Source organism: Hakea prostrata, chromosome 9 (assembly GCF_041222555.1).
Source record: "Hakea prostrata isolate BN-2017 chromosome 9, UWA_Hpros_2, whole genome shotgun sequence".
Taxonomy (NCBI): Eukaryota; Viridiplantae; Streptophyta; class Magnoliopsida; order Proteales; family Proteaceae; genus Hakea; species Hakea prostrata.
This window is the reverse complement of record NC_142608.1, coordinates 10660388-10686182: the sequence shown is the minus strand read 5'-3', so window position 1 is coordinate 10686182 and position 25795 is coordinate 10660388. Positions and strand designations below refer to the sequence as shown.

The 25795-nt window shown below is 38.4% G+C and overlaps 2 protein-coding genes across 4 annotated transcripts in view; both read right to left on the bottom strand.

Annotated features, from left to right (window-relative positions):
- Window positions 1-592: 592 nt before the first annotated feature.
- Window positions 593-3434, bottom strand: LOC149004611 (oligomeric golgi complex subunit-like protein). Its single transcript, XM_089168750.1, has one exon. It carries the CDS (start codon window positions 3310-3312, stop codon window positions 1930-1932), a length of 1383 nt encoding a protein of 460 aa, XP_089024876.1. The 5' UTR covers window positions 3313-3434; the 3' UTR covers window positions 593-1929.
- Window positions 3435-5316: 1882 nt separating this feature from the next.
- MOR1 (ARM repeat superfamily protein) overlaps window positions 5317-25795 on the bottom strand; it is a 47225-nt gene continuing 26746 nt past the window's right edge. The window contains exons 12-45 of one of the 3 annotated variants that reach the window (XM_089167812.1): window positions 25680-25780; window positions 25328-25435; window positions 25128-25233; window positions 24967-25046; window positions 24746-24892; window positions 24549-24624; window positions 24298-24422; window positions 24096-24206; window positions 23862-24011; window positions 23162-23236; window positions 22983-23064; window positions 22758-22885; window positions 22554-22655; window positions 22397-22471; window positions 22215-22310; window positions 22034-22135; window positions 21787-21888; window positions 21300-21482; window positions 21045-21156; window positions 20806-20882; window positions 20657-20736; window positions 16858-16923; window positions 16637-16763; window positions 9575-9697; window positions 9398-9475; window positions 8755-8913; window positions 8515-8673; window positions 7353-7450; window positions 7093-7249; window positions 6868-6984; window positions 6643-6738; window positions 6412-6483; window positions 6030-6327; window positions 5317-5924 (exon numbers count right to left, since the gene is read on the bottom strand). In XM_089167812.1, coding sequence (XP_089023938.1) covers window positions 5644-5924; window positions 6030-6327; window positions 6412-6483; window positions 6643-6738; window positions 6868-6984; window positions 7093-7249; window positions 7353-7450; window positions 8515-8673; window positions 8755-8913; window positions 9398-9475; window positions 9575-9697; window positions 16637-16763; window positions 16858-16923; window positions 20657-20736; window positions 20806-20882; window positions 21045-21156; window positions 21300-21482; window positions 21787-21888; window positions 22034-22135; window positions 22215-22310; window positions 22397-22471; window positions 22554-22655; window positions 22758-22885; window positions 22983-23064; window positions 23162-23236; window positions 23862-24011; window positions 24096-24206; window positions 24298-24422; window positions 24549-24624; window positions 24746-24892; window positions 24967-25046; window positions 25128-25233; window positions 25328-25435; window positions 25680-25780 — 4049 coding nt within the window. In that variant the 3' untranslated portion in view covers window positions 5317-5643. The remainder of the gene's footprint in view (window positions 5925-6029; window positions 6328-6411; window positions 6484-6642; window positions 6739-6867; window positions 6985-7092; window positions 7250-7352; window positions 7451-8514; window positions 8674-8754; window positions 8914-9397; window positions 9476-9574; window positions 9698-16636; window positions 16764-16857; window positions 16924-20656; window positions 20737-20805; window positions 20883-21044; window positions 21157-21299; window positions 21483-21786; window positions 21889-22033; window positions 22136-22214; window positions 22311-22396; window positions 22472-22553; window positions 22656-22757; window positions 22886-22982; window positions 23065-23161; window positions 23237-23861; window positions 24012-24095; window positions 24207-24297; window positions 24423-24548; window positions 24625-24745; window positions 24893-24966; window positions 25047-25127; window positions 25234-25327; window positions 25436-25679; window positions 25781-25795) is intronic. The other 2 variants (XM_089167810.1, XM_089167811.1) reach the window with 2 other exon arrangements.

The following is a 25795-nucleotide window of genomic DNA, read 5'->3' as shown; positions in this document are numbered from 1 at the left end:
AAGATCTTATATTTCAACTTTAACCATAACACCCCAATAATCAGAGATATATTTGATGAAAAACTATATCAGAACCTTAAGTAGAAACAAGATGGGGCAGTTTGTGAAAGCAAGAATGCACTGACCTTGCTGCTGCGTGAAAAAGATGAAACAGCTAAGAAATCCACCCGAGCCCCCAAGAAATCAAGCTATAGACATTGAGAATCCACAGCACTTGCAGAGAACTACATTTTATATAACCTGCAAACTTGTGAGTAAAGCTATAAACTACTACATCTATAAACAGAATTCATAAACTAACCCCCTAATAATGATTTGGGACTCAAGTGGTACTTGGAATAAGCAAAATGAGGCAAAAGGCTGGGCATGCTGCTGGGGCTGCCCAGCATTTATTATTGTTGCTCATTCCCCCTTTGGAAAAGACTCCCTGGCACTCATGCATCTAGCTCAGTGTGATCGGTGTATGCCACTAGCTTACCAAAATCTCAAGTTATGCCCAACCCTCTCCCTTAAAACAGGTCGCTAATTGCCACCTCTACCCAATCAAACACACTAATAAAAATGGAACATTAACTTTAAAAAATACAGGAGACTTAGCAAACAATTAACATAGAAAAGAATTATCTTATTGAGTAAACTCGCAGTCTTAGCTCTGGCCATCAGTTTTAATCCATTACAATGAAAAAGCCTTGGGCCTTAACTATGCATTCTAACCCAAGTCATATTTAACTAAAACATTTTTCTTAATGAGATTTATCTACACCATGGTGACGAATCACAATTTAAAGCAACACGCTGGGGAAAAAGAAAAAAAAGTAGCATTACTTGGGTGAAATTGGACTGGACCTCTAGATTTTGTATATAACTTCTGTCTTCAACTCAGTATCCTTACTGTGACAGATCTGGACCACCTCAATCCAATGAAGAGAACTCCAAAGAATTCTCCGAAAGGAAATATAATGGCGTTGATCCTGAGATTCTGAACTTCAGTTCAACAAGTTTTATTCATCCTTCCAAAGAGATAAAGCTCTTCTGCATCAATTCAATGAGGATTACTCTTAACTTCCCATTGGATTGTCATTTGGAAGACTGCCTTAGTGGTTTATGAAGCTAAGAACCGTTACTCAAGCATCACAGAGTCCTTAAGCTTCAGGAAGAAGCTCATTGTCAATATCAAAAACTATCAAGCCTTCCTCCATTGCTGAATCTAAGAACCACTGGAAAAGCATCAGAGTCCTTGAGCTTCAGGAAGTAGCTCAAGAAAGCTCATTCTCTCAATATAAAAAACAATCAAGTCTTCCATGTTTTGGGCTGTAACCTCCTGATTACACTCATCCAAAACCAAAGCCCGCTACCACAATCCTTGTGTCATGGTTTATATCTTTCTTCATAATCTTGTCCAACATTTCCTCGAAACTCATCAATTCAAGCATATCACAAGAGCTCAGAACAAATTCTGCCCAAGTATCAATACGTGGAGCTTCCTCAAGTCAGAACATTTTCAAAAGCACCAAACAAGCATTCATTTGCCCTACCAAAGTTGCAGAAATCCTTAACCAGAACATGAAAAGCCAAAAGCTGTGGAGAAAACCCTTTGATATCATCTCACCTCTATCTTCAACTTGGAACAATCCAAAACTGATACATATCTGGACCACCTTACGCCAGTAAAGAAAACTCCAAAGAATTCTCCACAGGGAAATATAATGGTGTTGATCCTAAGATTTTGCCCTTCAGTTCAACTAGTTTCATTCATCCCTTCAAAGGGACCCTTGCTTCTGCATTGAAATTTAATGAGGATTACTCATTCAACTTGACATTGTTTGCTACGGGAGGACTGCTAAGCAGTTGATGAACCTGAGAACCCTTGGAAAAACATCACAGATACCGTGAGCATAAGAAAGCTCATTTTCCAGCATCACGAAATGATCAAGCCCTCAGTGTTTTGGCCTGTATCCTCCTGATTACATACTCCTCCAAACCAATACCTGCTTCCACTATCCTTGTATCACGGTTTATGTCTACCTTCATAATCTTCACCAATATTTCCTCCAATCTCATCGATTCAAGAGTATCACAGGTTCTCGGAACAATTTCTGCCCAAGTATCCGTATGAGGAGCTTCCCCATGTCGGAGCATTTCCAGAAGCACCCCACAAGCGTCATCTGTCCTGCCAATGTTGCAAAAACCCTTAACCAGAGCATGCAAAACCGAGAAGTGTGGAGAAAAACCTTTTGATATCATCTCCTGTAAGTAATTCTTTGCCTCCTCAAGCATTCCTGCCTCACATAACCCGCCAACCAAAGTCCTGTAAGACACCAAATTCGGAGTGCAACCATTGGAAGGCATGTCCTGAAGAACCTTACAAGCATCAAGTGGTCTACCTTCCCTACAGAATCCAATGATAACAGTATTATAATGCACAATATCAGGATTGCATCCCTTAACCTTCATCCTGCAAAGAAGCTTATATGCTTCCCTTAGCTCCTTCTTCCTACACAAGCTATTCAGCAAAGTGGTGTAACTCAACGCATCAGGCACAAATCCCTTGTTCAGCATATCTTCCAACAAATCAACCGCCTTGTGAACCTGACTCTTCCTACACAAACCTTGCATCAAAATCCGGTAGGACTCAACATCCGGCATAACGTCTCTCTTAAACATTTGATTGAACAGTTTGTAGGCGATGCTTAATTCATCTTTAAGACAGAAAGCACGCATCATGATGTTGTAGCTTTTGGTGTTAGGCGAGATACCAAACCGTTCGGAGCAGCTCTTGAAGATATCGAAAGCCGTATGGAGATGGTTTCGGTGGCTAACAAGGACTAGAAGGAGGTGATTGAGGTGTTTGGGGAGGAGGGGCTTGCAGTCGAATTCTTGCACTCTACAGAAGGTCTTGAGAGCTTTATCGGGCATTTTTGCTTCACCATATATTTGTATGATATCAGAAAAGAGACCAGGGGTAACAGGGTAACGTTCTGATTTGAGGCGATGGATGATATCTTCCATGAGAGAGAAGTATCGAGAGCGGCCGAGTTTGCAGATGAGAGTGTGGAAGCAAGAGAAAGAATGTCGGAAATTGGGTTGGGAAGAGGCAAGATCGAAGATTTCTTTGGCAAGCAGTGGATCTCTTTGTGAAGCGATGAGCTTCTGAACTCGGGCCGGAGAACCAATCAGCGCTTTGGGAGGCTGCTCATGAGGTCGCCGGGAAGTCGAGGAATAAAAATCATCTCTTAGGGTTCTGGCCGGTAGAATAGGTTGTCGAACGGGGATTATTAGAGCTCTGCAATACCGGTTAATCGATCGGTGCATTTCTCGTAATCGCCGCAGCCTTTGATCCTCCGGTGTCTTTACGTGGCTCTCGTCCTGGCCCTGAACCTTGTAGAACGAGGAGAAAGACGAAAGGAAGAGAATGGAAAAATGTGGTTTCCAGTCCAGACACTCTTAAGTTTAAGAAATCGATATCTCGCCGTTGCCGGGGAAGATAACTTGGTGAGTGTGGGTCCCACTTTTGAACGAAGAGTCTGAGTCGAAGCCATCTCAATTCTCATGTATGGTTTTTGGTATCGGCACGAACCCAATGCGTGTCAGCATTTGGCACCGATACGTATACAAAATCGGTGCACCGTACTTCTTCAGTTGAAAAATCAATGGGCGAGTTTCAAGGACACAGGAAGCTAATGAGGATATAGTATATCAAATTAATATGGAAAGCTAAAATGTCGCTTAAATTTACATCGTTAGCAGTTAGCACTTTTTCTAAGGGCTTGTTTGGTTAAATGAATTCAGAGATTTCTGGATTCATGAATACAATATTTATACTTGTTTGGTTGTTGTTTGGTTGTGAAAATCTTTAGATTCATGATATCTAGAGATTCATCTTTTAACACTAAAAATGTGAATCTGTAAATTTATGGGTATGAGGTTAAATCCAGAGATTTCATCTCTATTATAAAACGCTAAACATTTGTGCATTCACAAAAATCATGGATGAATCTATAGATTTCATTCCACATATTCAGTTAATCAGAGAGTTAATTTTAGAAATTATGACTCCATACATTTGGAAAAATCTCTAAATATTTGAAATCTCCAGTAACCAAATAGGCCTTAAATATTTATTAGGAAAAATTTTTATGCCACTCTTTAATTTATCTCATAATATTAATATCACCCCTTGAATTATAACTGACCTCTGTTACTAGTATCGGTAGTCTCAATTAGTTTTTATTTATCTATTTCAATGAGCAAGTTTTAATGACACACCATGGATCTTAGCCAGACTTTGACCGGTCGCTGGACACTATTGTTCCTTGAATGCTTGGCACTTTGGTTACTATTTTTTTGATCTACTATCACACTTGGAGTGAGGTAATCCATTACGTTAAGCCTCTGAAAAGTATGGCTTTGCTCTTCCAGTTTGTAAAGCATCAACCACCAGTGGATTACCAACTACGCAAACTCTACTGGTCATCGGCTTCTCAATCTCTTTTTTCACTCAAAGCGGCAAACTTGATACTGTGATTAGGCAAGGATAGGATTCCAATATGCATTCTTCAAGTCATGAGCTTGATGAACCGACCAATTCCTCCAACCCCACTTCTTCCCCTTCTCTTTCTTGAACCATTCCCACTTGTGTTGGGGCTAACTGAGGATCGAAAGAACGGTACAGGCACTATAAAACTATCTCAAATTTATAATGACACATAAATTATCGCTTAAATTTACACAATGGTACATTTTCTTAGAAAATTCTATTAAACCATGGTAAAATAAATAATTTCATGGGAAAATTTTTCAATGCCACTCTTTAAGTTACCCACAATATTAATATCACACCTTAATCATTCAATACTATTTCAATGTTACCCGACCCAAAATTTGAAAATACTATTCTTGATGCATATTTTTCAAACTTTCTAAAAATTTATAATTAGGAGAGGAAGTAATCACAAACCGTAGAGAGATGAAAAGAAAAGTCAAAACGGGAATTTTTCGTTCAGAATTATTCTTGTCCTTTTAAAATATATATTTCACTTATATTACTATGATTTCCCAGCAGGAAATGCCTTTGATATATTATTAGCTTTAAAATGTCTAATTGATAAATTTAATAACTCAAGGTGGAGCATTAATCTAGGGATAATTAGGGGTTGGCACTGAAATGTTCCCATTTTATAGTTTCAAAACTGCAGATTCCATTTGAATGTCAACGTTTTGCATACGAATCCTAAACTCTAATCCACGAAAGAGAAATTGTTGCAGCTCTCCCCCCTCCCCCACCCCCAAAAAAACAAAAAAAGACAAACAAACAAACAACCAGTAACACCTTCAATAGCACATTTGGATTTAGTCTTTAGGCAATCTCTTTCAAAGATATAGTTTCCATTGAATGAATTAATATTTATTTACAGCAGCTGGTGTATTTCAATCCTCAAACAAATCGGATAGCATAGCCAAATGTAGGCGTTAAAATCTGCGTTCTCCACTGGCTCATGCTGTAGAATCTGACGTGCAAAATGGATGCCAATCACTGAATAAAAGACTGAATGAAAGACAAAATGCTGTACGAAATACACCCCTTAAGTGAACACGGCCAAAAATCTCACCGTTCTAAATACAGATGCTGATCATATTTAAAGATTACAGTGGTTCAAGTGTCCCACTTTTGAGCCTCTCCATTCGTGCTTGAAGGCCAGATAAGGCTCTCTCATCCATAGGAAGGACTGGAGTTTGCTTGGAATCTTCAGCATCAACAGGAGCAGCTCCATGAGGAATTTGGTTCAGGCTTCCATTGGTCACATTGCCATTCATGTACATTGAAGACCTATTTGTGGATTCTTGGTTCCCCGCAGCAGCAGTAAGTTGAATGGTCTTCATCCTCTCTCTGATTGCATCCAACGTCCCACTGGTTACTGCAATTACTAAATCCACAAATTATCAGCATACAGCCCTTGTCATAAGAAAATTTTAAGCAGCAAAAAACACATGAGATCTCCAGAAATTAAAGAGTGGTGTCAGAATTTAACCTCCAGAAGGATATCTATTATTCCTCTCATCCACAACTTGTTGCCTCAACTCCGGATGTGAAAATGGTCCTCTTAAGGAAATAGCATTGCCTGCCCTGTCCACTTCAGCTAAAGATGATGTAAGATTCTGGTTTGTGGATTCAATCTTCACATTTGCTGACTTGGCATCATTCAGGGTGTTTGTATGTACAGGTGACAATGGAGCTAATTTTGGGGAGGAAAGGGAAAGAGAAACTGGGGGAGGAGTTGACATTGGCAGACTTGAAGGTGTCCTCCCAGCAGCTGCATTCTTTTCCACCTGCAACACAGCAAAAGAAGGTTAACTACCCCAGAACAGCTTCAGGCGTGCAAATCTGAATTATATTTCCAACTCAATAGGGACCTGAGCTAATCCATCTCTTATGTAAGTGCGGAATGCATCACTTGCATTCTGAAGCTGAGAAAATATATCAACCTGTTTGAATTAACATGATAATGGTCAGACGGCTACAATAATAATGAGAGACCAGTGGGTACAAGTAATTTGAAATTTTAACATTAGCTGTCTCCTCAGAAAATGAAAAGTCTTACATTAAAGATTAAGTCAAAATGGAAGCACAGAGCACATGTCTACCTGGGGATATAGTTGGGTGATGCGATACAATTCATGTAGACCGATTGCTGATGTTTGCTTATCTCCTATTTTCTTAAATATAGCAGCAAGTTCTTGCTGCAAATACCACCAAGCAAAATGGAAGTAGCGTTAGAAAATTTAGGCACAAATTGAAAACCATAAAAGGATCGACACAACAGAACACTAGCCCCCAAAAAGATACAACATTAGGTCACACAGTTATACCTTCAATTGGGCATCTGCAGAATGAGTGGCAGGTGATGGATTGTTTGTTGTAGAATCACCCCAATGAGTTTGACCAACAGGGCCAGTTGGGGTCAACATCCTAGCTGCAGCTAGTGTCTGAAAAAATAGAACATAAGGAAAATAGTGTTGCAACAAAGAAGCAGACAAAGAAATCAGTTGTAATGGCAACAAGTAAATTCTTCAGCTCAGCCCAAAGTGAAGTACCTGCAGATTAAGGTCGATGTAGGCAAGAATAATTGGTTGAGGTTCCATGTCTATAGGAACCATGGAAAGGTGACCCTTAATTGCTGTCCCACGCAGTTTGACTAGTTCATGCAGAACAGTTTTGACCATTCGCAATGGTTTGTCATCGGCACCAGCTCTGGCCCACAGTCAAATATTGAGATTGGAATAAGAAAAATAATAGCCTCATTGGCCTCAAAAAAGATAATGTGGAACCAATTCTAACAGGGTTAAGTAATTACCTCCTTCGAATTTCTTCCATCCCTAATTCCTGTAGATACAAATGGATGCTTTGAAGGATACGATCAAGGTCAACATCAAAGATTGTGCTCTGAAGAACCTACAAAAGAATTAAGTTGTAACTACAAGAAGCCCTATAATCCTCAATTACAGATCCTATGCATACTTCACTCTAAATCAAGTCTGTAACTATCCACATTTGGTGGCTTTGATAATGATAATGTGATCAAAATAAAACAAAAACATAAAGTAGTGAATTTATTATTAAAGAAAAGCTACAAGATGAGAAACAATAAACTATTCAGTGGTGATCATTTACTAAATTGCATAATCTTTTACCATTTACATCTTGAATATTAAAAAGAAAACAACAATAAACTGTTCACTCGTGATTGCTTACTGAATTGCATTAACTTTTACTATTTACATGTGGAACATTAAACATTAAAATGAAATCACACCAACAACTACAGCTACACACCCAATAAGATAATTATTCCACAATACCCATGTGGGAGATTTCGTTCTGGGAAAACAGGTTGCACAATTGGTAACATGCATCAATTGCTTTTAGAAAATGAAGATAGCATAAAAAAAAATTATGCATGCCATCAGATACAAGAACTACTTAAATCTTTGAATCAATGCTGAATGCAGACACTTCTGGAATCTGTGAGAAAGAATGTGGTTGCTAGATTCTTCTGATGCTTGTATTGATTCAGGTTTCAAATCCATGGAACCAGCATCTACAGAACCGCTGTTCATTAAAACTAACTGTAAGGCTACCTTGACCCTGAGAATTGATTCATCCTGAAAATACATCAGGCTAATTGGGGGAATCAATAGGAATTAACCTGATAATGTGAAATCCAGGTGATTCCATTTTCAGGGCAAATTGTGTCCATGGGATTATACATTCAAATGCAAACCACCTAAACAAATATCCGAACAACTTTTGACAGGTGGACTAGTGATTCCATGGATTCCAAATACATGGAATCAAGTAACCAAACACTCTTGTGTATCCTGTAACTTCCATCTATAGGGTAACACTAACACTTCTAGATTGATGTGCTTACACTCATACACTAATTACTGATAACAAATCCAAGCACATGAATATTAAGATCAAGAAAAAAGCAATGAGAAGCATTAGAGCATTACTTTCGTAAGTTTGATGAGGCATTTCACTACTAGATCAGAGAATTTCTGATTTCTTGCAGCAAGAGTCTCATTTGATGCAGGTGATGGCCATCTTGAGGGATCCAACGGGCGCAAAAGCTTAATCAGAACAACAAATGATGACGTTCGTTCTGCATTGTCCTGTTTGTCAAGCCCAGGTTACTTAAATATTTCCAGTGAACTATATGCTAAGCAAACAATAGCTCTCATTGGAAAACTAACCAGAATCTTGAGCATCAACACATTCAATGCTTTTAGAAGCTGGCTGCCATCATCCATAAGTGGAACCCTTTCATCTAAAAGCCAAAGCAGCAGTTCAGTTATCAGGGTATCCAGTGTACTCTCCTTGACAGCATGGGCAAGCCTTTTGTTTTGGAAAGTCTGCAATGAAATCCCAAGATTAGTGTCATAGAACAAACAACTTGTACTGTTAAATAAAAGGGGTAAGATACCTCCAACACATGGTTCAAAAAATTGGTTTCTTTTCAACCAAGATTATTGGCTTCCTGGGAAACCAAGAAGTAACTTGGTACAAGTCAGCTTTCAACCATATTTCATACATTTTGGTAGTTTTGACAGAAAAATACCAAGTCACAACCAATTTTGACCAACCTAAGCATGACATGTCAGAGAAACCGGGCCTTGACAGAGTACTGGTTGAATGAGAAATCTCAGTTTCTTGGCTGATCAAGACTGAGCACAGCACCTTCAAATTAGGAACCTTGCTCCAAAAAGAGGTGTCCCCAAACTTTACATGTCTAGAATAGGAAACCCTACCCAGGACAGCTTTTAGGCATTTTCAAATTATAACATCCTGTTGATCGACTGCCAGCAAAGTAAATCAGTATGCCGGTTAGAAACCTACCTGCATGAGTGTGTTCAACACATATTTACATGACCTTGAGGAAGCTCCTCCCAAACTGAAATCAAAGGTCTTGGCCACCTAAATAAAGTAACAAGGATACAAATATTAAGAACGAGAGGTCTGAAAAAACAAAGAATAAATCCCCATCAATGATGAAAGTATCAGTATTAATTTTGCCTTGGTTGCCAAACACGCTACAAGTCTATCTGCGTCTTTGATCAGATCATCCAATAAACTGCTTTCAGGGTCACTAGTAGCCTGTGCCAACTCATGACATACCACTTTCATACCCTCAACTGACTGCAGCCAAAAACAGCAACAGACTACTTGTTAAAATAAAGAGAAAGCAAAATAAAAACATTAGTTTTACTTCTCAGTCATAAATCCCGGCAAAAGAAAAAGGATTAAGAGGCACAACCAAGTCATAGTTAACTATAAATAAACTAGGAAAACCACTGAGCCAACAGAGCACATGCTTTGAAGATTGGAGCTCAATAAACAAATTGAGCTTTTCCCACTGGAAGCTTGGTAAACAGAGTTTATGCAATAGTGCGTAGGACAAAAAAATATTTCAAGGCTAAAATTTGCATTTTTTCTTTTTTCTTTTTGTTATGATTTAATTTCAGATAAGAGTCATACATAGAGTCTAGAAGTAGAGTCATACTCCTAGCAACAAAAGATAGAGATTTGAACGATAAGTTTGAGTTAAAACTCATAGTTGGCATGACTTGCACATGCCTTGCCCCCTTTATTCTTCTTGACATCTCCTCTAATTGTTCATCATCTTTCAAGTTTACTCTTTCATACCTTTTATGGTGTTAAAACCTGAAACAGCTCAGAATTGAGAGGGAGCTTGCTTTCATTTAACTGTCATTAATTTGACTCTGAAATTTGGACTGAAGGAAGCCTACCCACTGGTGAATATGATATCCCTCTTCTGGAAAGCTTCAAAGATAAGTTCTGACCTAGTTTCTATTCTACCGCCAACTGTGTCTTCAGAACTTCAACTCATCCAAATCCTTGACTATTTTGGGTAGAATCAATAGTGTGGGCTGGGTAATTAATTATGTTTCTCCAAGGTTGAAGAAAACATAGCTCTATGAAATTACAAGGACAACTAATATTAGATAAACAAAACTCTATGCTTTCTGCCATAATTCAGTTTATCCCCCTCTAAATGCTCCAATTCCAACAGTACGCATGTAACACATCATGATTCATGGAATGCTTGAGAGTTTTGAAATTACAAATTTCACTCCTTCACAACTTCAAATAAATAATCATACTACCAGCCAATAAACATCTCCTTATTTACAGTTCTGATGCTGCTTATTCAAACTTCCAAATATTCACATTTTACCACTTGGTTTATGAATTAAGTTAAATAAAATTTAGATGGGCATGTATGTGTTTAAATGAAGGACAACCTAGATTGTATTATGAGGACGCTCAGCCCAGCCCAGCCTAGCCCTGTGATAGGTTATCTTTTTCGTTTTATAGTTTTTGTTTAAAGAGTAGTGATTTATATGACCAAAGTTTTTTCAAAATTATTAAACACTTCCAAGTTTTGCACTGAAACTGTAAGATAAAAGCTCAATAGAAGACTTCATTCTCTACAGTAGTGAAGTAAACCAAGGGATTAAACACAACACATAAAATCCAAACCAATGATTATTAATAAATAAGCCCTGACTTTCCTGCATCACCAGGCTGGCTTGATAAGAGGTTTCAGGGCGGCCTGAGGTTTAAAACACCCAGCCCAGTTACACACATAAATGATTATATCCATACAATGCTTCTTGATGCTCAACATTCCACTTTCTACACCATAAAGCATCGCTGCTTGTATTGACTGTAATGTTAAAAGTAGTCTTTTTAAGTTCTAAAGAATACATTGATAACAAACACTCCAACCGCACACGGAAGGGCCGGCCGGCTGTCTAAGACCCAATGAACCTGGTACAATTTCACACCTAGGTTCATAATGGTTCTGAACTAAGCTTCCTTTCTGCAGCAGGTTCTTGTGGCAGCACCCCCCCCCCCCCCCCCCCAAAAAAAAAAAAAAAGAAAAAAAGACACAAGTCCTAAACTCCACGTTCTTTCCCCCAAGTCTTTCAGCATAATTCGATGGACCTCATTTAATGACACAATTTAATATAAACTTGGTCCAATTTAAGTTATACGACAGAAGAGTCTTTCTGGAAAATCCAAGACTGCTTAAATTTGATCAATATTGAATGGTTTATGTCCACGGTGAACCATATTTGGTGTGCATAAAATCTGTTGAAATCAGTTTGAATGAAAATGAATTTATAGGGATTAAAATAAATGAATGTTTTTCCACACTTCTGTTTCTTTAGAAATGTTTTACCAAACTAAGATTTAGGTCTCCGATAGCTGGACATATGTCCCATGTTAACAGGACAGATCCCCCTTGTTAAATGGGGAGGTCAGATTTCCACCGTGGGTCCACCCCAAACATATTAGGGGTGGGATTTATTCCATTTCTCCAACATGGAAAAGATACACATCCAACATCGTTTTAGCCTTGTGGAACTTTAAGATCTGACCAAACACAAAGCATTTAAAAGTTGAAAATTGCAGATACTGCTGAATTCCAATCTTTGTTCTAGAACTAGGAAGTTGAACTTTTATTGTTTTTGAATTTGGTTGCTTAACCATTTTTATTGGATTCAAACAGGGGGTATTTGCTTATTTAAATATCTTAAAGTAAACATAATATCTTAATGGAATTAGGCCTAAATATCTGCCAATGCTTTCATAGGCACAGAGGTGTATGTCTTATTATACACACAAGTGTCTGAATACCATGGTTCAGCTAAATATAGGCATCACAACGAAATCTCAGTGATATCCAACAAAATCCTGGTATCCTAACCGAAGCTATAGAAGAAGAAGAAAACAGGGATTTTGAGTTTTATACAGGGGAGGACTGATTCCAATGCGAGGGGTGAAGAAAACCACAACAACCTAAGTGAGACAACGGCAAAGCCCAACTTTTTGTAGTAACCCACCATCTTCGGGGACCGACACAAACCTCACGAACTGCTTTCCCAGACCAGAACGTAGGCAATTTGCCCCGTGCAGAAAAGGCAGTAATCCCTTTCCTGACTTGACTCACAATAAATCTCCTCTTGCTATCACAAAAGGGAGAGCTATGACCCTGCCCAGTCAAATCCACAAAATAAGATCATCTCTCTGGACCAGGCCGGGACGAGCGGCAGGCGGAGACAAGAGGCGAGGCGCGAGGCGCCGAGGCGCGAGGCGGGGGCAAGGAAAAGGACACCACACCAAACACAATCTAATAAAAAAAACAAACGACACCAAGCACCAACAACACAAACCACACAAAAGGCCAAAAAAAGGCGGAGAAGGAAGAGAAGAAGGCGCGCGGCCCGCGCGGAGGCGGCGGGAATGGAAGAGAAGAAGAAGAAGAGAGAAGAGATTAGGGATAGGGGAGAGGGAGACGGCAGAACTTTTTCAATTTGTTTGTTTTATTTTTATTTAACATTGACCAGAGCGCATAACTAGCAAAGGTTCAAACAAGAACTTACATCGGAATTTAATAAGATTCAATATAGCCCGATTAGGCATCTTTCGTGATTTAAAAGAAAATAAAAGCGGCGCTTTGCCTAAAATAGGCGTGCTTTGAGGCGCCAGGACACCGGACGATTGGCGCGCAGGCGACGCCTTGACAACTATGCTCTGGTACCATATCATCCATATACCCTCCCGAGAAAACTATTAGAATCTAGTTGCAAACTGACCAGACTATTTCTAGAGATTACCTGGTGTGAACCTAATCTATGAATTCCGCCCAGAATCTACCAGCAAATAGATTGGAAATCCTATACATGGAGGATTTGTAGGAAAGACAAGAAGATAAAATTGGGAGTTGTTAAAATCTGTATGGATTGGGATAATTGGGAAGAAAGGTAAAATTAGGGTTTCAAAAGAATTGGGTTTGAAAAGGGATTTTATGATAGATGTGGGTAGGATGCTTGAAAGGGATAAAAATTAGGGATCAATTAACATGGCTGTATCTTGGAAATCTTCTTTGGATCTTTTCTTTCTTTTCTTTTTTTCTCTCTCCTCTTTTCTCTCTTTTTATCTTCTGTTTTCCTGTTACCAAGGAAGAGGGGAGGCCGAGAGGTGTGGGAAGGGAGGGAAGGGTACCGTGAAGTTGGGAGGGGTACGGAAAGGGGATAGAAGGGTTGTAGACGTTGAGTGAGTGGGCCGGGAATGTTGTGGGGGCTTGGGATGGCTGCTTCCAGGCTTCAGCAGCAGGGGAAGGGGGTGGGAACACCTGCACCAAACAGGGGAGGGAGGGAAGGGAAGGGCTTCCAAGGGCTTTAGGGGAGGTGGAGGAGTGGTAGGGAGGGGCTGCGATTGAAGGGAAAGGGGTAGGGGTCAGGATTGCTGAAACTTACTTGAAAACTTGTGGACACCAGCTGGAATTGTTGAAGAAGAGTGCTAGCCAGAGTTGCTGATGTTTGCTGATGTTGAAGAAGAAAACTGACTCAAAAACTAGCTGTGTCCCCCTCAAACAGGAACCACAATCCTCAAACTCAATATTTTTATTCAATAATCAAACTTAAGCAATACAAAGAGAAAATAGGCTATTTATAGCCAACTAAAAGACCTTGACTCTTAAGTCAGATTCCATTATAGATTAGGATCCCACCACATTAATCACAACCGAAGAAATATATAATAAAAGATTTAAGGAACTCTAATTGACATATCTGAATAAAATCCTAATTAACAAAAACTCTAATTGACACATGGTAATTCTGTTTAATTAAAACTCTATTTCACACGTAGTGGAATTAGAAGGAAATAAGGACTCAAGGACTCTTCCTCAACTTAAACTGGACTTCCTAAGTCCTAACTGACTGAAGCTCTTTAACAAATTAAAGATAAAATTTCTGAAAAATAAACCAGCAGCTAAATTAAAGCTAAAGTGACCGAAATACCCTTCCTAGAGGATTCAGCCATTCTAGAGAGGCCCACTTTAGGGTTTGGCCGGGCGCGCCGGGGGGGTGTCAACCCTGTTCACATCATTACCCTTTTTCTCTTTATAGCCTCTTCCTACTATGAATACTCAACTACTTCAAATTTCCACCTGATTTAATGATATTGTTGAAGTCTATCTTCTCTTCCACATCGACTTGATGAAGCCCATCATTAACCGTAACTCTTTCCCCCAAGTGGATCTCACACTCACACCGAGTTATCCCCTTCAATCTAGGGTTACATCTGTTCCCTTAGTCCTTAAAAGGGGTTGCCTGTGACTTGTTTGCTTTTTCTTCAAGGAGAACATGGTCATGGTCATGGTCATGGTCATTCATGGTCTCCTCCTCAGCATGGGAGCATACAGTTTCTTTTTCTATTTCACTCCTCCACAGGGGTTGGTTTCACCCTCCATGGTGCTCATCTAAACCAAGGATCACCCAAAAGCATCCAACCCAGCAAGGTGGTCCTTGCTGATTCACTGTGAATTCCATGTATTCCACGTTATGCAGATCAGAGAATAAGCACTTATGGACTCAGTAATTTGATCTATTGGTCTGCACGACTGAATTTGTAACAATATTTTCAAATGGTTGATGCAGTATGTGAGGGTGACAAATTTCATCAATTATTTTCAAGTTTACAGCATAACTCTATAATATTTAATCTATTTGGATGCTTATTAATCCTATGCAACTAGTGAGGGGGAGTAGGGCAACACCATTAAACCAACCCAACGAAAGAGCAGAAAGTGCCTTTTCCACCTGTGCAGAATTGTTCTAGCCCAAACAATTTGATCTTCCAAATTGTCAAGCAATGGCTTAGCCTGATAATGATGCTTTTGGCTACTGGACTTAGCAAATTGATCCTCCTAGTCTGCATGAATTAATGTGTAGGACAATATTTCAAATGACTCTTGTAACGAACCTAGAGCCAACTGATATTACAGCCATGGTTTTCTAAGAGTCTGCCTAGGCGTGCAGTCATGGTTTCAAAGAGTCCGCCTAGGCAGTATTTCAACCGCCTTATTTGCCAACTCTTTGTTGACATGCAATTTTTCATCCGCTTTTTCACCTAATTGCTACCACTTTATTGCCTTGTGCATATCTTATTGCTGCCTAGATGCAAGTGGTTGCTTTTTTGACATTTTGTACATAACAGCATTTTCTTTTTCTTGACTTTTTCTTTAAATCAAATTTTATTTTACAAAACCGTATACGAATTTAATAGTTAGTATTTCGAAATTGGGAATCAATAAATCATTCAATGGATAAGGCACTTATTTGGCATCACACTACCATAGAGGTAAGTAAAAATGTAAAATTACTACTTTTATTTTCATACTTATAATTTGATATAGTTCACACTTCACAGTCATACTTTATGATGCTTGATGAGATGAACTTATGTTTGTGTTTTTTTTGGATAATCTTTCACAATTATGATTCCTGAATGCTTTTTTTTTTTGATGAATGTGATTCTTGAATGTTTGTTTAGCTTATAATAGAAATTTATCATTTTAAAAAGTAGTTGTATTGAAAAAATTCAACCCAACGGCTTTGGTCGCCTTATTGCCACTTTGTCGCCTAATTGCCTAGGGCAAAGCCCCAATCATTTTGGTAGCCTTGCCGCCTAGACAATCATGCTTACAGCAAACAATTCATTAATTTTACTGCCTACCACATAACATTTGTCTACTTGGATGCTACTCTCTTTTTTTGGGTAATAACTGGATGCTAAATAATAAGGGTTGATTAGGTTTTGCAAAATTTGCCACTTTAGGCAACAACACTATGTGGATATACTCTGGCCTATTATCAGAATTCTAGGGTTAGTAAACTTAGTATTATCCTGGTCCTATGGCACAAATGCAACCCGAAAAACAGGCATTATATGAACATTATGGTAGTTTCATCCAACCCATTAAGACTGAAAGATTTAATGATTATCTATCTTTTAAGTCCAAGTCATGTCTTCTGGTCAACATAGCTGCAGCGTCCGGTCTATTAACATAGAAGTAAAATAATTTGAAAGGATGAGATAGGAAGTGAGGGTATTGTTATTAGGATGACATTTCCAGCCCTGAAATGTTAGCCCAGCTAATGTAGTTTTAGAATATGATTAAAAAGATGACAGATTACTAGCAATAAGATGCTGAACACATGGAAATTATTAGTAGAACTCTTGAGTAAAAAGCCACAGAACCTCTTCAGGAGAGCCAACTGAGATGATATGCAGAGCCTCGTTCCAGTCTGATGGGCCATTTATACTGGACATTGAACGGCTGAATTGATGCCTCTCTATGTAAGGATCAGGATGACCAATGTTTTCCCTAAAGTTTGAGCATATCAGCAAGGAAACATTGGAGAAAATAGAACTAATTATTGTTTATTTTAGAACATAAAAAAGGAGCACTTAAAGAATACCTAGTAATGTTTAGGGCAGATATAGAGCGTGCAATAACTTCCCCACTCTGTTCTGCTACATCTACTCTGGAGAGAAAAATATGAGCACAAAAAATCAACAATTATCACTAAAAATCAATGAACTTAACAGAGATTGTCTGCATTTGCATTAACCATAGTTAGACAAGCAAAAGAAATATATTATTTATCTAAAGCAGCATAGGAACATATCTAACAACATGCACAATCAAATGCCTGATACCTCAAGAAAGAAGAAACACAGAAAATAGATTTTATTTTCTGCATATTTTTCTCTTGAGAAAATGCAGTAAATAAAATAGGGTTTATGGAGGCATACAGTTCATCATAATCTCCGCAGAAGCTGCTAGCTGATTAAAGCTTCCTTTTACAATAATCTATAAATATGAGATGCTTACAGAAAGCAGCTCAAAAATGTGCAAGTGCCGAACCAACAAATAACGAAAACTTTAAAAAATTATAGGGCTATCACTAAAATTCCTACTTTCCAAAGACATCAGTAATGTCTTACCAATTGGACAAAGATTTAACTAAAAAGAGATAAAGCATTACCAAGTTTATGCAAGTTTAGGAATGATCTTTCTTAAGACATTGTGCAGGAAACAATGCATGACATGATCACGGGGTACACCGTTATTTAGATGTATCAAAGGTGATGATGATAAGTACTAGTGCATGATGAGGACATCAAGAAGAATTGGGAGGTTTGTTTCTCTAGCTCTTGAAAGATTATATCATCCACCATGGGACCAATTTCTGAACATATATATGGAGAATTAAAAAGTCCGATTAAAACAAAAGCTCCACAAAGGATGAAAGCAGGAAAGGCATAGGCTGAAAATCCCAATCAAGGCATGGAAAAGCAAAGGAACCTACAGGCAAGCTCGGCTAACCAAGTTGTTTAATAAGTTTCTAAGCAAAAGAAAAATGCAAGAAGAACGGAGAATAAGCATCCTCATCCCAATTTACAATATCACAGGGGATATTCAAAGCCGTAATAACCATAGAGGCATGAAACCGATCTGTTACACTATGAAATTAAACCCATTTTAGACAAGAACCACCATTACAAAGAAGCTAATTTGGTCTTATGCCAAGAAGATCCACAATGTAAGCTATTTACCTTACACGGATAATTATGCAAAGTGGGTTGAGTGTACAAAAGATCTTCATACAGCAAGTACTAAATAGGAGAAATGTTTTAAGCAAATATGTGGACATAGCTAAAGATATTGTGAAGGATTAGTGATGACAAGTGTAAGAATTGTGGGGGGGGGGGGGGGGGAAACGTGGTGAATTCCTAATTACAATTGGATTACATCAAGGATCATCTTTCAAAGCCAATATTTGCACTTTTAATGGATGATTTAGCAAAAGAAATTCAAGATGACACTCCTTGGTGTTTGCTTTTGGTTAATGATATTATTTTGGTAGATGAAACACAAGGATTAATACTGAGTTAGAGCTATAGAGAACAACCATGGAATCAAAAGGTTTTAAACTAAGTGGAACGAAGATAGAATATCTAGTGTGTAATTTTGGTCATCATCGGACGGATAATGAGGTGGTGAAACTTGAAGAGGAGATTCCACAAATCAATTATTTTAGGTACATTGGTTCAATCATGAATAAAGAAGGTGATATAGAGGAGGATAGTTCCCAAATAGTTATAATTGGGTGGACGAAGTGGAGAGCTACGCCTACGGCTTTCTGTTATTGACATATTCCTTTAAAGTCCAAAGGAAAATTCTATAGGACCAGTGTGCAACCAGCCATGATATAGGATGCAAAATGTTAGGCTGCTAAATGTAGTAGAAATGAAGATGCAAAGATGCATGACTGGTAAAACTAGGAAGGATGCACAAATTATCATATTATAGTTGGTTCACGATAGCTCTTACAAATGATAAGCTACAAGAAAGTCATTTGAGGTGGCATGACCACATTTAACATAAGCTTTAAGTGCCTTTGTATGGAGGAGTGATCCAATCCAAATCGAAGGAACAAAAAGGGATAGGGTCAGACCTAAAATAACCTTAGAAAAGTGGTGAGAATGGTTATGCATATCTTAGGCCTTGTATCTAGTATGGTAAAGGCAAGATCCACGTAGCTGACTCCATTTAGTTGGAATAAGGCTTGTTGTTTGTTATTATTTACACCGGTGAATGTAAGAAGCAAAAGGCAGAAATACGTCTCAGTTGATCGTCTACCCATGTGTGCAAATATAAAGAGCATACCCCCCCCCTTTTTTTTCTCTCTTTTTCCTTCCTACTCAGAATATCAAAGAAAAGGGACTGATGCAAACCCACCACCAAAATGGACTTATTTCCCTGAATTAGGCCCCGATGGGTTATATAGGTAATGGAACTTTGGTACCCCTAGGTTTAACGTGTTATAGGCCTTCTGTATGGGACAAGAATGGGGGTACAAGTGCTACATACGAAATTAGGCCTCTCTTTTTTTTCCTTTTTTTTGGTTGGGGTGGGAGGGGACATGAAATTAGGCCTAATTACCTAGTTTAACTTCTGTTTAAAAATGAATTGGGTTAGTTCAGGTTAAATTTGAGTTAATTATGTAATGGTTTGGTGTAGAGGCCATGTGATCACTTGAAATATCACATGACTTAGGTAAAATGTCATTAGGTCCCTCATCTTTATGCAAACAGCAAAGTAGTGTTATGTTTTGTTTCTTAATTTACTATGTAAGGCATCAAACCCCCTAATTAATACCCAATAGTTGGCAGTGAAGATTAGACTTGGTTAATTTATTTTGCTGATTGCAATTGGTGGTTGCTGTCTTCCTTCTCCATGAGAAACTGAGACCTAATGTTTAAACTCTAGATCAAGGCAACTTGGTGGCTTAAGTCCAACCTTCTGGATATCCCTTTGTTGACAGTCCAAATCCCTGCGGTGGCTGTGGTCGGTTACTTGACAATTCATTTTCCCTTGAAGAGGTCTAACAGTTAATGAGATCCACTCCTCATCCCCCTGCTATTTCCATTAACTTTTGTAATCTTGAATCCTCAACAAACCCAACCCATTAATTCAAGAACCGAGCTGCAGACCCTTAAATCCATTAATCTAGCAATTCGCCTACCTTTATGAATAAGCCCTTAGATTCTGCTCAATGTTCTCTCACTAGATCCAAGCTACAGTCATAATGCACCTTAAATTTTCAGACTCCCCAAGAGACTAAAATTTTGAAGTTAGATCTACACCCATCTGCCATCAGATCTGTCTATAACTTGGAGCATCATCCCGACACATCATATCCTAAGTTATATCCATGTTACAGGTCAATCACACACAGGAACCCTATTTCTTAGTTTCAAGAACCAACTTTTTGCCCAACTAATTGATTTCAAAATTTAGAATACTGTTTCTTAGCCAGACTAGACTCATCTTCCACATTTAGTAGGTAAAGCTTTCTTCCCTAAGCACTTCCAGAGTAATCCTAGAGCAACACCTTATTATCCTGATATCAATTTTTCCCACACACCCTGGGATTGGTTTTTCCCTAACCACTTCCTTCTTTCCAGAGATCTTGGTTACTGGCCTCAATCCTATTGAGGCTGCACCAAGGATAGAAACACATTATTAAATAAGGAAAAAAATGTAAATTTAATTTTAGGAGAATGACCTCGTTTTGTAGGTTTGACACATCTAATGGAATATGTTCACCACAAATGCAAAAGAGATCTATCTGTCACTACATTATACTATTGAACTGATCTCTAGTTTCTCATTGAAAATAAATAATTAGTAAGGATAGGAGAACACACCCATTGTCTCTAACAGAGCGCTTCAAAGCAGCTCTAGCTTCCCCAGGTTTCCCCTCCTTCCTTTTCTCCATCTCACGGGCCTAACAAAAAGAAACCATCAGTTATGGAAATAGACATGACAACTAGACCTAAAGCAAACATATACAAACCTTCCACTTAAATCTATCATCCAACATGCTCTTCTGAGCATCAGACAGCTTCCCAACATACCTCCATACGTCCTCTCCTGTACCCCATTTAAGATTACTGTAAGAAAAGAACTAATAGTTGCAGTAGAATCTAACTCCACTCATATCTCTGATATTTAAATATGCTATAGGCGTTGCTACTTTTCCACTTGTACAGCAAAACTTAAAAAGTCACCATAAAGGACCATTGGCATTCATACCAAGATTTTTGTATGCAGTAGCTAGAGTATTAAGAGCAGCCTTCCGAATTTCACCATCTCGTTCAGAAGTCAAGCTAGCAACAAGCTGCAAGGACTTCAATTGTCCACCTATCTGTAAGGAGGACAAATGTAAAACATACTATCTAAATACTATTTATTAAAAAAAAAAAAAAAAGAAGAAGAAGAAGAAGAAGAGAGAGAGAGAGAGAGAGGGGGGGGAAGCGAGAAGACTTGCATATAAACTCCAAAATTTACCTCAGCACCATGCTGGTCAATTATAAAACCAATAAGATCCACACATTCTATCCGAGTCCGGTTGTTTTTAGAGCGCAAACCCTCCAACACATATGGAAGAGTCTTGCTTGCTGAATATAATTGAACAATTTGTTTTGTCAGCTCCCGCATTTTTTCTCTTACTTTTTCAATGTTATGTCCAGACTGCAGTATGACCAAGGGGGAGAGAAAAACGTCAGATTTATTTTCAAGATGTTAATGATACCATTAATATACCCCACAAGAACTAGTAATTGAACTATGTAAACTACAAAGGCTACAACATATACTATAAATGTCTGTATAAGAATACGTGTCTACCATAAGTAGGTATTTATGTGCATGGAAACGATTTTTTTTTTTTTTTTTTTTTTTTTTTTGGGGGGGGGTGGGGGGGGACAAACATTAGTTCATCAACATAATTTTAATGTAAGAAAAATCTATGTTACTACAGAGAGCAGGCAAAAACCTTCTCTATCCAGCAAGGAAGGAAAATGGCAGCTTCTGCTTCAGTAAGTGTACAACCTTCATCTTTCAATATATCAAAAAGTTCAGGAAGAAACTCCAAGACCTGCATATGGAAAAAAACATAATAAATCTAATTCAACAGTAAGCAATTAAGAAAACACAAAAAAGGAACAAGAATCATCATATCTTCAGCTGAATTAACACACACAACCCCCCCCCCAAAAAAAAAGGAACAAGAATCATCATACCTTCAGAAGACATGTTGTGTTTGATTCACAGAACCTCAATACAAACCACCTCAAAAATATATCCAGAAGCTCAATTATTTCCTTTCCAATGGATGGTAGTGCCTGTAAAACCTTGATATTATAACCACCAATATCACTTAAAAACAAAGCCAGGGGTATAAGAATTTGATATCAAGGAAACCTTTTGTAACATCTCAAGCCCATCAACTTGTTTCTTAAAATCTGTGCTCAGCAGCCGCCTATGTAGATCTTCTCTAAAATACCTCATAATATCATTCTGCAGTATATAGTCCCAATGAGATGAACACCAACTGCAATCTGAGGAAACAAACAATGTATACAACGAGTACTACTGATGCAAACCTCAAGATCTTGAATCTGCTCCAGTCGCAGCTCTTCAAATTTAAATCGGCGTACAATCATTCTTTCCCTATCTTCCTGCAGAATCAACAATAAACACACAATGTAGCATGTACCTAAAGGATTTAAGCAGTAACCATGGAAACAATGTCAAAGATACCTTGTTCGAGTCTTTTATATTTAACAGAGCCTGAGACTGGAGAGAAAGATCATGAACAGACAAAATGGAATCTGATCTTGGAGCCTTTGCAGGAATACCTCTCTGTTCCCCCCCCCCCAAAAAAAAAAAATTTATATAAATGAATAATATAATAAGGATGCTTTTATAGCGTAAAGAGGTGGGCTTCAATAAACAAGGACACACCGAAGAAATGGCCCGGCTGCCCTGCTTTGATACACGATCACCAGGCCCATTCGAACTGGGTTTTCCAACCTTTGAGGTTGGTTTAGATGCTAGTCCGGTTGAAATTCCTTTCACTGAATCATATGAATCTGGAAAGCAACAAGCACAATAAACACAGCAGACATGTAAAAATAAGAATAAAGAAGAAAAACAGCTACACTACAATCAAGTTAACGATGAGGACACCTTGGAGGCTGCCAGAAAGCTGTAGACGTTCAAGAACAACAGTCAAAGCTGGTCCACGCAAATCCTTTATGTTCTTAGAAACCTAGAATAGCAAAACAATTGGAAGAATGTTATACGGCAGTACTAAATTAAAATTCCATACACAAATTGAAATTAAACTTCAAGACAAAGTCACATACAGCTTCCGGTCCACAAACTCTAAGAATTTCACCAAGACATGCTTCCGCTGCTTTCCGGACATCTGCAGATTTATCCTAAATGCAAAGGTATACACAAAGTTAGTAAATCCAAATGCTAAAGAGACCAACTTGTTTGATGGAATAAACTGGAGTGTAGAAAAAGGGGTGGGAAAATTTTACTTTATCCCACAAAATACAAAAAGGTGAGTTATTTGATTTATTGGGTTGGGATTGAAGAGACAAGCTTCTTTAATTCAACAGCTTGTCTGCTGAGGAGGCAATGACATTTTCCTACCCCATGCCTCCAAAATGTCCACCCAAAATAGTGGAACTTTGTGGAAAAGGGAATGCAAGATTAAATTTTGATTCTAAAGCCCAAATCTTCACTTTTCCTATATTTTCTCCTTCTCTTTTCTGTACAAACTCCCCACCTCACATGGCCCCACACATCAAACTACCCAACCCTTTTTCCCATCAAGCACACAAAACCCCAACCAGAATGGTGGAAACACAGTGAAAAGGGAACAAGTTTACTTTTTGATTGTAGAGCGCTCATATTTTCACTTCCATCTCCACCACTCTGTCCCTGCACAAGACTTCACATGGGTGCCCACCCCCTTTTTTTCCATCCAACACACACACTCCAAGTTTCCAACACCTAAGTGAGCTTCAGAAACTAAATCAAAAATGTAATACCGACCGTCACAGCAGAGGCAGCTGGCTTCAGCAAGTTAAGGGCATCAGATGAATCGCTTGATCCAGAAAGCAACTTGGTTAACCAATCAAAGAGATCCTTTCGCCCTTCTGCACCAATCTTGGCCTCAGCAAATGCAGCTGTAATATACGGGACCTACCAACCACCATGACTCCCATTAGAAATAGGCAAAGATTCACAACACAAGGTATAAAAGATTAAGCTAGATTCAGCAGGTACCATCTTATCAAGATGAATGGCAGCAACCCAGGAATCCAAAGTATTCAGAGTGCACTCTCTCATATGCTTTTTATTGTCACCAATGCATTTCAAAATATCAGAAAGAATTCCCTGCAAGAACCCAAACCATCTAAATTGTGGTTAAAACTAAAATTTTAAAGCAAAAGGCAAAAAGAAGCACAGGTTTTTCAAGTCCTCAAACCTTGCTTGCCTTCTCAACAGGTGGACCCATAGCAGATGCAACACCACCAAGGGTGGCTAAGGTTGCCATTATCAAATTTTTGTTACTGTCATATAGACGGCCTCTTAAGGCAGCAAATAACTCCCCTAGCAAACACAGATAATTAACTAGAGGTAAGCACGCTGAATGAGTAAAATTTCTGTCTTCCCACCAGGTCGATTACCATCAAATGATCAAGATACCAAAGTAAACAGATTAAATTAATCATATACCAGTTCCAGTTGGTTGAATGCGTTTGTTGGCTTCTTCCAAAATTTTATTAACTGATTCAATAGATTCCAAACGGACCTGTAAAATTGAATAATATTCAGACTGATGGTTACCTAATAAGAACCTGCACACTTTCTGTGTAAACACATACCCAAGCAAACACAAGAACAAGCTAAATAGAATGCTTTGAGACACATACCTTCCAATCAGAGCTACTCAGGTTCTTAAGAAGAGTAGGTGTGATTTTCCCACTAATATCCTCACAAGGGAGGCCACCCAATCCAACAGCAGAAGCCAAGGTGGAGTCCAATGCCTTCACAGTTTTTTTTGGAGCTGCTGATGCTCCCTGCAACAACATTTGACAAAATCAACATTCCATAAAGAGAAACAGAGAGGATCCAGAAACAAACAAGATCATACCTCAAATGGATTTTTCTCATATTCAGCATCAAGAGTGCTAAGAAGTGCAGGCTTGACATCCACAAGAAACCCTTTAATATCTGATAATAAATAATAACAGAAAACTTAGCCACAAAATAAAAGTAGAAACTACCAAATATTTTGATAGGAGAGATGAGAACCTGGACCGACAAACTTATGTAGTGCACCAATGAGCTTTATGGTGGCATTTCTAGTGGCCGCAGCACTCGACTGAAGACCTGTGTCCTTGCAGAAATCAATTAAATCCTGAAAATAAGGCAGATTTAAACACACAAATATATTAGAGAACAGAAATGAATAAAGAATAATCATAACTGGACAAAAATGAATCTGAGAACACCTTAAGCTTTAAATGTGACACGCCAAAATCCTCCACAGCAGAAACCATCCACAAGATGCCCTCACTAAGAACCTTGGGATTCTTGTGCTCTTTCATGATTTTATAAAGCTACAATAAAAACCTCTTTTTGTTATATTCAACAGAACAAGTTCCTAAACAGAAGGAAAATTTGCAAGAAACTCTAAGAAAAGAAAAGAGGGATTGGATCATTCTTTTTTTTCCTTTTTCTTTTTTGTGTGAGTGTTTGTTTTTTTTTTTTTGTTTTTTTAGGGGGGGGGGGGCACTGACAGAGAAAAACAGCACGATTATGTCTTTATAACATGTGTTCAATTGAAAAACCATAAATACTTACTCTTTCAAAAATGAATCCTGGACCCACGGCTTCAGAGAAAGCAGTTAAACACTTCATTGCGTGAACACGAGTCTTAATATCAGCAACCCGTTCACTTATACCTGCAGTTAATGGAT

Coding starts and splice junctions, on each gene's coding strand:
- LOC149004611 (XM_089168750.1), bottom strand. CDS start 3,312: ATGCACCGATCGATTAACCGGTATTGCAGAGCTCTAATAATCCCCGTT.